Source organism: Camelus bactrianus, chromosome 16, assembly GCF_048773025.1.
Source record: "Camelus bactrianus isolate YW-2024 breed Bactrian camel chromosome 16, ASM4877302v1, whole genome shotgun sequence".
In the NCBI taxonomy this organism is placed as follows: domain Eukaryota; kingdom Metazoa; phylum Chordata; class Mammalia; order Artiodactyla; family Camelidae; genus Camelus; species Camelus bactrianus.
Window position 1 is genome coordinate 44,300,035 of NC_133554.1, and position 12,769 is coordinate 44,312,803.

General features: G+C 40.0%; 1 protein-coding gene across 10 annotated transcripts in view; it reads right to left on the minus strand.

Moving 5' to 3' along the window:
- The window catches only part of ATP6V0A1 (ATPase H+ transporting V0 subunit a1), a 76,342-nt gene that overhangs the window by 21,799 nt on the left and 41,774 nt on the right, over positions 1 to 12,769 (minus strand). For 6 of the 10 annotated variants that reach the window (XM_074343370.1, XM_074343378.1, XM_074343375.1 and 3 more), the window contains exons 6-14: positions 10,949 to 11,052; positions 10,508 to 10,634; positions 8,616 to 8,698; positions 7,930 to 8,023; positions 5,332 to 5,544; positions 3,300 to 3,450; positions 1,950 to 2,089; positions 940 to 1,097; positions 415 to 505 (exon numbers count right to left, since the gene is read on the minus strand). In XM_074343370.1, the coding sequence (XP_074199471.1) occupies positions 415 to 505; positions 940 to 1,097; positions 1,950 to 2,089; positions 3,300 to 3,450; positions 5,332 to 5,544; positions 7,930 to 8,023; positions 8,616 to 8,698; positions 10,508 to 10,634; positions 10,949 to 11,052 (1,161 nt within the window). The remainder of the gene's footprint in view (positions 1 to 414; positions 506 to 939; positions 1,098 to 1,949; positions 2,090 to 3,299; positions 3,451 to 5,331; positions 5,545 to 7,929; positions 8,024 to 8,615; positions 8,699 to 10,507; positions 10,635 to 10,948; positions 11,053 to 12,769) is intronic. The other 4 variants (XM_074343377.1, XM_074343373.1, XM_074343376.1 and 1 more) reach the window with 1 other exon arrangement.

Consider the following 12,769-nt stretch of genomic DNA (forward strand, 5'->3'; position numbering starts at 1 on the left):
CTGCTAAAAAATGAAAATGAATATATGTATGTGTATGTATGACTGAAACATTATGCTGTGCGCCAGAAATTGACACATTATAAACTGACTGTACTTCAATTTTTAAAAATTTGCTAAAAATAAAAACCAAACTATGTTAAACAGAAATAAACTGGGAAGGAGTCCTGAAAACCAGTCTTCCCAGAGTCAATATTATTAGCCACCTCTAAAATAAGTAGTGCAGAAAAAATTACTTGGCTCCCCAAGGCATTTGGGTTTCTTGTGGGTTTGAAGTACTCTGGACAGACACACAGAGGTTTTCCAAAAATATGTTAACTAAAACCCAAATAACTATTTATCTTCATTTAAATTCTCTTACTTTCGGTTACAGTTAAAAATTTTGGTATTAGACATATAGGACAGAAGTGCTCTTACTGGATCGATGCCAAAAGGATATGGTCCACCAAAAACTCCATCAACAGCTGGGTTCAGCTGGAGGACAGGGTTCCCCCGAAGTGTGTCCTCCCTACCAGGTTAGGAGAAAAGTGCATTAATTTTTTTTATCAAGAGAGGAAAACTACTGGGATCAAGAAACTGATCCCAAAAGAAACTACCACAGCTATCTCGTCTCCTCAGTAAAAGAGGAGGGACTAGCATCAGAGTGAGAAGGTATTAGTGATAAGAAAAAGAAAAATTAAACACACATACAATATATACAATATACACATATAAAAAGAATCAACGTGCCTAATTTACAGTTTCAGTTCCATGATACTGCTGAACAAATCACAATGCAATTCCCAGGCTGGAGCATACACAAGAGGAGACACCATATTCTTTTGGAACAGAGACAGTGTGCATCACTTTCCAAAGAAGTGTTAGTTTACCACTTGTCTGGAAAATCAGAGCTGAGGACCATGAAAGGAATAAATTTTGACTTTTAGCTTCTTTGCAACTTACGTCCAATTATATATAGTGAACATCGGCCGTACACTCCAAGAAGACCCGAAGATATTAAGAGACTTGGAAAAGCAGTCATTGTAGATGAGACCAGTGTAGATGGAGAACACACCCATCAACAGAATAATGTACCGGCCGCTGAACACAGTGCTAAACATCTGGGAGTCAGAAGGAAGAAGTCAATGAAATGTACTGCTCACTGCAGCTCATTTTGTGACAATGCTATTTAGAATATACTAGAGAATTCCTCTCACACTACTTTACCCTATTCTGGATCAGAGGGCTTGGAGTACAGACCAAAATACAATGATAACAAGAAATTTGCTGTCACAGCATGTGGCCTATTTAGTGTTAAAATGAACATAACTTCTCTATTCTCTAAATACTCTCTATAACATCTGTATACATTCATGGATAAAAGACTTCTAGATCATGACTCTCATAATGAATGCTTGAGAAATTATAAAGTTTCAGTCCAACCCAGATGTAATTTAAATATTACCTCATCTTCCAATTAACTGGTGGTTACTGGTGGGGAGAGGGAAGGTGGGAGGGACAAGATAGGGATAGGGGATTAAAAAGGACAAACTACTATACATAAATAATTTCAAGGATATATTGTGTAGCACACAAAATACAGCCAATATTTTCTAATTAACTATAAATGGGTGTAATCTATAAAATTTTTGAATCACTATGTTGTACACCTGAGATATATATAAATATAAAATATAAATATATTTATAATATATTATAAATCAACTATATCTCAATAAGCAATAAGTAAAAATAACTTCCATCAATCATGCTAGAGGACAGACTGAATTATCCTTCTGACTGTAGAAAATTATTATAAATTTGTTGCCATATGAAGAGACAATGATAGTATGCAGCCAAAGATTATAGGAGAAAAATACTAGAGCTATGTCAAGAAAATAATAAAATTATCTTATGTTTCTGAGTTTTTATCAAAAAAAAAAAAAAAGAAAGAAAGAAAGAGAAAACATTACCTCATTCTCATTCTTCTGAGAGAGGATCCGGCTCTCCCTTAACACCATCCACACAGCAAAAAGGGTCATCAAAATGCCATGGCCAAAGTCCCCAAACATCACAGCAAATAGGAAGGGGAAAGTGATGATGGTATATGGAGCTAACAAAGAAACCAAAGAAGGAAAAAAGCAAAGTACAGAAAACAGCAACAACTCCCAACATACCACATTTCTCTTCATACTCTTAAGTTCAAAGTAAGGTGACTTACTCCCAAGCTGTCGGTCAGAGGGACTCCCAGAAAATAACTTCCATGGTAGGATCTGCACAGCCTCACAAAGCAGCTCTGAAGGCATCCAAGCTACTGCCAGAAAGTTCTGTCCTAGACTTGGCAACACTGTGGTTTGTTCTTCTAGTCCTTTTTCCTAACCTTTGGTTTATTGATCCTGGGGCAGGCCAGCTTTCCTCTCTTGTGCAGCAACCAGCTGAATGAAGTGGGAGAAAGCCCAGACCCTGGAGTAGGGCAGGTTCCGCAGAAGGCTCCCACTGAAAATGGACTCTCAGACTCTTTTTTTTTTTTAAGGTTTTATTTGGGGAGGGCAGGTGGTAACTAGGTTTATTTATTTTTAGAGGACATACTGGGAATTGAATGCAGGACCTCATGCGTGCTAAGCATGTGCTCTACCACTTGAGCTATACCCTCCCCTACGATTCTCAGACTCTTAATTTAATAATTTACTCTTCAAACAGAAGAGAAAACTGCCTTGTGCCTAAAATTGTCAAAATTGCTATTATTTTCTCTGTCTAATCTGGAACAGGAAAATTTTTTTCATTTTTCAGTTTTATTAGGTAGAACTGTTACAATTTGCATATATACAATGTATTGCACATAAATACATATACACAATATTTTGCATGTATTTTGTTAAATTTATACATTTGTACTGTTCATTGTTTCTAAGACTGTTTGGCGCTTTAGCTTTTTAAACTTACATAGTTATCAAAGGAATAAAGTCACAGGGAAGCTATTTTAAAATATCAATTATCTTGGAAAAAACTTTGCTTGAAGCATCTCCAGCAAATGATATGCAAGAGAAAGCCCAGTACTTTAGAGCCATGGGGACAAACAGAGGACTCTAATCTACAGAGCTCATTTCTACACAATTCCTATAAAACCATCTCTTAAAGGAGTGCCACCCAGTGATAAATCTCACTCCCTACGTCCAAACAGGCACAGGAATTACACAAGAGCTGTGGTCTTGACAATATCTTTAGTTTTAAGCCAACTGTTGTTCAGTTGCATACAAAGTGAGGCATTAAAAGAAATAACAAAGAATAAAATCTCTAGAGGGAAAAGATTCAAGCTTTTTTACCTGGATTTATCTCTCGGTAAGTTCCAATTCCGTAAGCATCCACTATGTTCTGAAAGCCACAAGTAAACTTGTTGGTTTTGTTATAGGTTGGGGGAGTCTGGTTTGTCTGCATCCTGTTCAAAATGGAGGGCACGGTGGAACCACTGTGTTCCTGGGAAACATTAAGCACATATATCAGAAGTAGGTCATTGGCCTAACTGACTATACAGGTATATGTATTTATGAAAACTAATCGAGCAGTACACAGAAAGTATGTGTGTTTTCTTTCATGTAAATTATATCTCAATCTTTCCAATCTTTGGGGAAACTGGAACTAGCTATAAATTTTACAGTAAGAGATTTAAATGAAGTCTCAGGAAAAATATCCTAACTTTGAAAAAAAAATAATTCTAAAATGTGTGGCCAAAAAAAATGTGGTGCCACTTTCTCTGGAGACATCCTTATCTCCAAGTATCACTGTTCTCTCCTCCTGGTATGGAGAAAGCAAAGTTATTCTCTGACTTTCCTCCTTCACCACCTAGTCTTAACTCCCTGTAGTCTAGCTGAGCACTCTTAGTCAAAGTGCTGGCTCATCACCAGATCCAAAGGTCTTTTCTCTCATGTGCAAACCCTGACACTAGAGATCTTCCTCTTCTGCTCACTAACCGTGCCCTTTCTGTCTCCTCCTCCTCTGCCTGTACCACTGCCGGGCCCCCGAGGTGCTACCCTTAGCTTCCTCATTTTTCTCTTGGAGATCTCATCCCTTCCAACCTCACAGATCCTATTTCTTTCATTTTGCCCTTTCTTTCGAGAACCTATCCCATTACCTGCTTGACATTTCCATGTGGCTTTCTGTTCAACCCCTCAATGTGATTGAAGCTGAACTCACCACCTTTCCCCTATTAATATGATTCCTTGCTGAGCTTTTACTTCCATTAATGGAACCATTATTCTACCAGCTGCTCAGGTCTGATGCCTCAGAAACATTTAAATTTTTTCTCCTTGTATTTCTCCTGCACATTGCTAGACACCTAGTGTACCTACTGATACTTCCTTTAGAATGTTTCACAAATCATCCTGGTTTGCTTTTCCTTGCCCAGACTTACTGCTGGGGTTATTATCACCTACTTTGTTTACAATAACCTCCCCACTGAGCGCCCCCCCCCCCCCCACCTATAGATTCTCTCTACTCCCCAATCCAATCCAGATACTATCGATGGATTACTCTTTTAAAAGTGTTTTGATCATGTCTTTTCACTGCTAAAAAACTTCCAATGCCTCTCTATTCCCTCTGGGATAAAATTTAAACCCCCTAACTTGGTATTAAAAACAATTAGGTTCCAGTCCACCTGACCCAGGTTTATTTACCTCCCATTCTTTCAGCTCTCCTGTGACAATTCCTGTTTAGGCCCAACCATGCATGGTAACGCTGTACTTCTGTCTTTGTCTGTGCTATTTTCTTCTCATCATTGCCAACCAACATCTTACCCATTCTTCAAAGCCCTGAGTAAAAGCCACCTTCTTCTTAAAGCTTTTTCTGATCCTAGTTGGAAAAGCTAGCACCTTCCCTCCACACACATAAATTACTCTTAGCACAGCCTGTCTTGTATGCTTGCACATCAGCCTCTCCAAGTAAATCAAGGTACTTGAGAGCCTATTTTTTACACATCTGTACCTCTCGGCCCCCACATCAGTGCCTTAAACAGGGCTGTAGCTCTAATTAACTACTAAATGGGACCATGAGGGTTATACTATGGAACTAGTCTAATGGACAGAGACAGTGGATCAGGACATTGATGTTCTCGTTGTGAGCTACCCTGAAGGATCATGGATATGTGCTTAAATCACTCAATCTTTTTTTGAACTGCAATTTCTACATTTGGAAAATAAGAATATACGAAATGTACTGTCAGGAAGCCAGATGAGTACAAGATGAGTGTATTAAAGAACTCTGAGACTAAAAATGCCATAAAAATTTAACTGATTAATGTTACTGTTGATGGGAACCTCTCTTCCTGGCTGTAGGCTGCACTGCTAGCTGTAAGGGACTCACCGTGCCCCTTCTGAGTGCAAACTGGATGGAGTCAAGGTCAGTGACAGGGCACCAGACCTCCGCAATCAGGCACTTTTGGGTCACATCTATGTTGCACAGGTTCAAAGTGTGGTAGATAGCCTTCATCTTCCGCACTTTGATGAACCAGACACGGATGTTCTTAGCAGCTGCCTGCAGAACCCTCTGGCGGTGATCCTCCGTTTGATTCAGAACCTTTTGGGAGAGAAAGGAGCAAGAGAATGATCCTTCTAACACCAGTTAACACCAGTCTTAAACATCAGGATATGAATGGCAAAAAGGCACAGCTTTCTGAGAAGGGTTGCTCGGGATCTGTTTTTTTCCTTCCTCCGGCTAGAATGGGTTTTTTTTTTTATTTTTGGAGGGGAGGTTGGCCAAATTATAAGAAATTAGAGTTCCAGTTACTAACATTCATTTTCATTTAGTTTCCAGCTGAAAAGAAACCTGAGAAAATGTTTTATAGCCTTTCTCCCTATACTTAAACTTCCCACCAAATCCACGGCAGAATGATGTAGGTCATCAGCTTTTATCTGGATCATTAAAGAGCATTGACTTCCCATGTAGAGCCTGTAACTCAGACTCAAAGAGGTCAGCATCACAGGCCCAGGAGCTGACCAAGCCAACAAGTCCATACTTAAGAATCGCAAGCTGCAGAACCCCCTGCACATAAGCCAGCATCAGGGAATGGTGGGAAAGAGGCACTGCTGAACACTGTCATCTGCCTGTACCAAGAGAGACTCCATGCCAGGGAGCCTGGAGACACCACGGCCTTTAGAGGGGATTTAGACTGCCACATACCACTGTCATCACAGAGCAGATAAGGCTTAGTTTTTCTGTCCCTTTGGAAACCAGTACAGATTTCCCTTGGAGGAATCACACTGCTAAGACTAGAGTGGGAGGAAGGGCCAGGGACACTTTACATTCTACTGCCTTGTTTATCACCGAATATTTAAGATTTCTATAGCAGAACAGGGTCTACGCCAAAACTGGACAAACAACCCACCGCTCACACTTCTGCATCAGAATCTATCTTAAACCCCCACATTTGTCTGAAGAGGAAAAAACTACATACTAATCATTTTACCACAAGTCTCCATCATAGCTGGCTTTTCAAGTTAGTTCAGGAAAAAAGTAGTAACTGTTTCCTGAGAAACTGTTTTGGGCAGCAGAAAGTAACTTCCATAGAGAGGTTTAAAAAAAAAAAAAAAGCCATGGCATGCTAGGGAAATTTGTGTATCACATGAGACTAAAGGAACAAAGCTACTTTCTCTCCTTCTGGCTGCTGCTGATTTCACAATTACTATTTAAACTTCTCAGAGGATGCTAAATAAACTTGCAAGAAACGTTCTATTTGCTTTTCTCTTTCCTCACCCGCCAATGCCTACCTCTCCCTCCTTGGTATTCAATCTCTTTTTAATTAAAAAAACTTTTTTATTTATTTTATTTGGGGGGAAAGGTAATCAGGTTTTTATTTATTTGTCTTTAGTGTAAGTACTGGGGATTGAACCCAGGACTTCGTGCATGCTAGGCATACACTATGCCACTGAGTTATACCCTCCCCCCATTCAATCCCTCTTTAAAAGTTTCAGTTCATACAGTTCTGTGTTTTAAAAATTCTAGTCATTTACAATGACTATTAAACATGCTCTTTAAAATCTACCACAATCCTACCTCACAAGGAAAGGATAGGACAGCCCTAGAACCCAGAACATACTAATACGACTTTTCACCCACCAGCAGTTCTAAAAAACTCTCTTCCCTTGGTTAAACAGATAAGTGTATCTCAGAGGAGCCGGCAAGAGGTCAAGTTAGTGGGTCACATACAGAAAGATGAGAAAAAGTGTTGAAATGGGAGTTACAACATATCTCTGACAATTCTGCCACTGCTGGAAAGAACTGCCTTTGGGATTAAGTATGTTTGTTAATGTTTCAAGGGGGCAATCACCACATTCTTTCAACAGGGAACAAAGCTCCAACTGGGCACCCTTTTCCTTCCACGTATGTATGAATCAATCCTTCCTGAGAACTCTGTGACAACGCTGGTGTGTGCAAACCACACACACTGCAATTTGGTAAAAAGCTAACACAGTCTTTTCTTGGGTACAAGAGTGACACCAGGCCTCTTTGGCCAGACTCAGTGGTTTAGATCCAAGGTGACCAGAAGGGTGCACACCAAGTTGTTTAAGAGTGGCTTCCTCTGGAGGTAGAATGTGTGTGTGAGAGACAGAACTGATTTTGTATATACTTCTGTAGCATTTGATTTTTTTTCCCCTTAATTAAGCATACTAAATTTTATTATAAAAATATCTCAAACTCAAGAGGAAGGGAATTGAATATGCTAAGCAACAACGATTTTAGGTGCATAGCATTCTTGTCTTATTTGAAGATGATTAACGCCATTTTTAAGTCGCTCCCCTTGGGAGCCGAGGAAAAGTTTCAGGGGATGACTTAAAATAGCAAACGAGAAATGTATCCTGGGCTGCTGCAGGTGCCTCATAAACTGTTAGTGTTTCAAGGAAGTGAAGTGTTCTCTTATTGCAGTATTTCGCAAAAACAAGTTCCCTCCAGCCCTCTGTGTACCATTTGGAGATCGTCAATCCTGGTGTTAACTCCAGAAGCCATTTCCTTCCTCTCCTGTGGCGTCTCAGGGCAGGGATAGAGTGAGGCCCGGAACCTGGAATGCACAGACACAGCCTGAGGCATGCTGAAATTTCTTACCTGAGCCAATTCAAGTAATCTCAGAAAGTAACCCAATTTACTAGAAGAACCAAAACAGGGTTAGTTGAACTAATCAATCATAATTCTTTACGGGAAGTGGCCTACAGATAGAACAAATTTTGAACTGTCTTGACATTCTCTGGAGCTATTACATTCCTTTAGATTAAAAAAAAGTGATACAAATTACATTATAAATTACTGGAGAAAAATGGCATGGAAAAAAAGCTTATAAGCAGAATTTCAGAAAAGCTGAAGGGCACAGTGCCTATGGTACACTGCTAGGTATGCAGACCCGCTGTTTCAGGACAATGTAGAATTTCTAAACCATGAGTCCTAATTGCTCTTTTCCAAGGAAAAAAAATTGAGATTTTGATGGTCTTTAAAAAAATAAACTTAGGCCATTTCTAATTATTTAAAATAACCTTAACATTATTAAAAGATACATTCATCGGGTCAAGGCAAACTAAGAGGGTTTGTGTTTCACTATTCTATGGGCTTAACAGTTAGGTGGCCTGGCTGCACCCTCGAGGGAGGCATATTTCTCTTACCCTTCACAGATTTTCTTGACTCTGTTTTTCAGCTGATCTCCTTGGAAGAAAATGATGAACACAGACTTGTGCACGTAGTCGCCCTAGGCCCCAAACCAAAACCCGAGAATTCAAACTTCCAATCCAGAAGAAAAATTCTTAAATAACTCACTTTCTTGGAGATATAGAAACAACTGGAATCCTTTAAGTGGCCTCAAATGGCAGCCCTGTACTTCAACCATTATCCTCAATCCATTTCTTAAGCTCCACTACAAGAATATTTGCTCTGTAATCGCAAATTCACAAAAATCGTTCTAAACTCAACCAGGAGCTTGACACAGATGCTAAGATGATTCTCTTCTTAGCAGAATTTAGCCCTATTTATCTATGCAACTTTAAATCTTATATGGTCTAAATGATGTAAGTACAGAGAAGGAAGCCATTCCTGCCTGTTTCCATGCTTAGAAACTCCAGATAAAGGGGCCTGAATAACCACAAGGAACTGAGTGGCTGGGAAGAATGCTGGTGTAGAATCTATGATTCATGCTAATTTAGACTTCAGGGGCAGAGAGGAAGGCAGTCCATTCCAAACACCAAGTTTCTGATGCAAGGACTAGAAGAAAAGATCAGGAAAATAAGCTACACTGGGTGTTCACCAGGACTGTCGCTGGTTGCCTGTATTTTCTCTTATTCCTATAGAGCTTTTATAACAGGAAAACCAACAAAACTTTAGAAGGATAAGGAGGAACGAGGAGTGAACAAAGTAAGGCTCAAGAATCAAATCCCTAAGTTCTCTGGGAATAAACTACAGCACATTCCTCATGCAGCCGTTCTGTTGGAGATATTCAGACACCTCCCCGCCTCCTCAATTTGTTGATAAAATAATGTTTCTGTTGCCCAGGAACTTGTCTGAATATTCCTGAGAACAGCTCCACATTAGGTGTGACTGCTGACTGCAGTGTCTCCACAACCCAAGGACAGCCTTCAGTAAGACTATTTAATTGCTCCTCCAGGTAAAGGGACTCACTGTAACCTAGGCGTCACCACATTCCTACTTGGTACTAAGGATAAAAATCCGTTTACCGAGATCATTTTTAGCTGTATGACCCACCCACTCTAAGAAGTCTTATAATTTAACCTCTCTTCTTAGGTAGGGCAAAGAATACTAATTTAAGAAACCCAAAAGATAATTGAAAACATAAAAACCAACTCTAGACTTCTAAATAATAGTAATACAAAAGTGAAGGAAATTTTTTTCCAGAATATTTAATCTTTGCTTGTCATCCTTGAAATCAGGACTCACCATACTTAATGTAGGTTTATGTTAAGAACTCTGTCCCATTATGTCAAATGCCAAGATGTTAAGCCGTCCCTACTTTCCAAAGCATTGGATGGAGAAGATCATCCTACTGTACACGATACAAATCTCTAAACTAAGTTCCTAAATCTCTCAACAAATAGACAAAAAACTTCACCAACTTAAAACTTCATCAGCTTATAAAGATCCCAGTTTAGGAAATCTCTTTTTACGCATGGATGTTACCAAACTTGGAACCAGGTGATTCGCTTTAAATTAATTTTCATAGAAAGTTAATTTTCTTTTGGCCCGAGGTAACTAACAGAAAATATATAAAGCTAAAGCTTAAAATAACTGGAAAAAAACATTTCCAATCAAAATAATATCTACATGGGTAAAGCTTAAAAAACATATGTGCACATGCCATGTACACTTCATATGTACACATATGATGGAGGTAAAGAGGAAAGAGCAGTCCTTCAAATTTGCAGATAAAAGCAGGGTACACATAAGGGCTTCTCTGTGGGAGGGTCAGATTCAGGTGGTGCCTGCTGCGTCACTGCTCTGAGCTCCCTTTACAAGACCTACTCCACAGGATGCAATTTCCTTGTCTTACAGTCACAGGATCCTCCAGGGGGTTCTCGATTTCAGCTTGCCGCAGGAACACATTCCCCCGGCACACCCGCCAAAGCATGCGCTCAAAAGTAGGGATGCGCTCCCGGTTAATCACACCAGCCACGAAGCTGTGGGGGGAGAAGAGCCAGATTGGGAACTGGTCCATACCATGGGATGGAAGGAAGGTGAGAGGAGGGGGCAAAGATGACAAACACGAGGCTACACATTGCTATGTCAGTGGGGCTGCCAAAGTCTGATTCCTGGACCCAGCAGAGGTGACAGAACAACTCAGGAACTGAATCCAAAGCGACTTAGAACACCTTGGAATGAGCTCAAAAGACAGCGCATCCTGGAAGCAAGTGAATGCCCAGTCTCACTGTTCTTTTGAACAGCAAAAGTGAACATGACCCCACTGAGTACGGAGGGTTGAAGCGGTACTTACCCAAGCCTTAAAGGCGTGCCTCTTCCCATCTCACTTGGTTCCAAGAGGGACGAAGACTCTTCCAACAGGTCTGGATCCGCCATCTGCTGATGATGCAATTCAGCCTGAATTCACAAATCAATTAGTATCTAATGAAAATAGTTAGTGGCATGCAGGGAACGAGGAACCAGGAGATAAGGTTCAGAAAGTAAAGATGAAAAAAATCACCAAAAGAGAAGACATACCCACAGAAAGAAGACAAGAAGAATAAGAAGAATAGAGGAAGAAAGCAAAGGAAAGAAACAAGAGGTAAAGAAAGCACAACTGCCCCAGTAAAGCATCTGGGGAAATGGTTTTAGAAATAAGGAATAAAGGAAAAAAAAACATTAAATGATGGTGACACTTGTATAAATCTGTCACTTGGTGGAAACCATTTTTTCTCTTAGGCTTCCCTGAATGAGCCATGTAAGTACCAGGAAACACCTTTGTATGTGGATAGAAGCTGAACTATCTCTTTCTTTTGAGAAAAAACAAGGCAGCTCTGCAGACACTTTCAACATCGAATTTCCAGGCAGCTACAAACTAGAATTTTCCCTGTGAAAGATGGAGACTTTCTTCCCAAGGAAGAAGGCAAGCCACCGTCACTGTCTTGTACAGGAGAAAGACAGAAGGGACGTCTCCAGATTTCTAGGTTTTCCATGCTCTTGAAAATTCAGAACATGAGAACCTTCAGCATGGCCACTGCAGAAAGTACTCCAAACCATAGGATTTAAAGAGTATTTCTTTCTCTAAAAGGCTAAGAAGCCCAATAGCTGCGCAGGCATGAGCCTCCACTGCACCATAAAGGGAAGGAAAAGTGAAAACATATCTGAATGTCTGAGTTTCTGATCAGGCATCTAGCAATATTAAAAAGTTCATGTAGGCTTTACAGTTTAAGGATTCTTGGGAACATAACTCAAGCCAATAATCTGAATCAAGTGAAGAAAAAGTAACAGATAATAAGCCACTAGAGAGCATGTGGGCTAGTTTAATTGTTTAGATTTAAAATGATGTCCACCATGACAGTTTATTCAATAAAATGAAGGAGGAGTGGGACCTTCTCAGATGTAGGTCTACATTTTCTAGCCTCTCTCTAGACATCCCACCTCTTCCTCTTCTCAGGAAGGAGAAGCTGCCCTAAAAAATGAAAGCCAATTGACTTCTCCACTGCTTATCTCCCCAACTTCAATATCCACACACTGCTTGTTTGACCAAAGGCTAGAAGTAAGCCAGAATAACCTTCCTTTTCAAAAGCTAAACTAACAAAAAGTCAGAATTTTCCTCTATCATTTTCACTCCAAATTTCAGCTTGATTCCACTCCTGTCAACCCCGCTATCAAAAAGAATCCAATAAGGGAATCTTATTTGATAAAGTCATAGGACCATCAATGTAAAGTCAAAGAGGGGTTGGGGTGGGGAACTGAGTATAAACCCGATGATAAGTCTGAAAGCCTAAATGAGTGAAAGCAATTGTTCAGGAAGTAAATTCTAGTTGATCAACTCTCAACCACAACCATTTAAAAAAAAAAAAAAGGGAAAGATAGGCACTGGGTACACCATAAGTGCAGAGAAATACTGTCATGAGATTTGGAAAGCTTTAAGATGACGTAACAGGGGTGCAGGTTACCACTTGTTGTCAAATGGAAGTTTAGGGGCTCTTTCTGTTTCTCCTTAAAATCAAATCAGCCCTCTGCAAGCCACAGGCAACTTGTTTTCAGGATCCAGACGACGACCATATTTTAACTTGTTTAAGAAGGATGTCCCTCGGCAAAAACCAGTGAGACTGACTACTACCCACAAGAC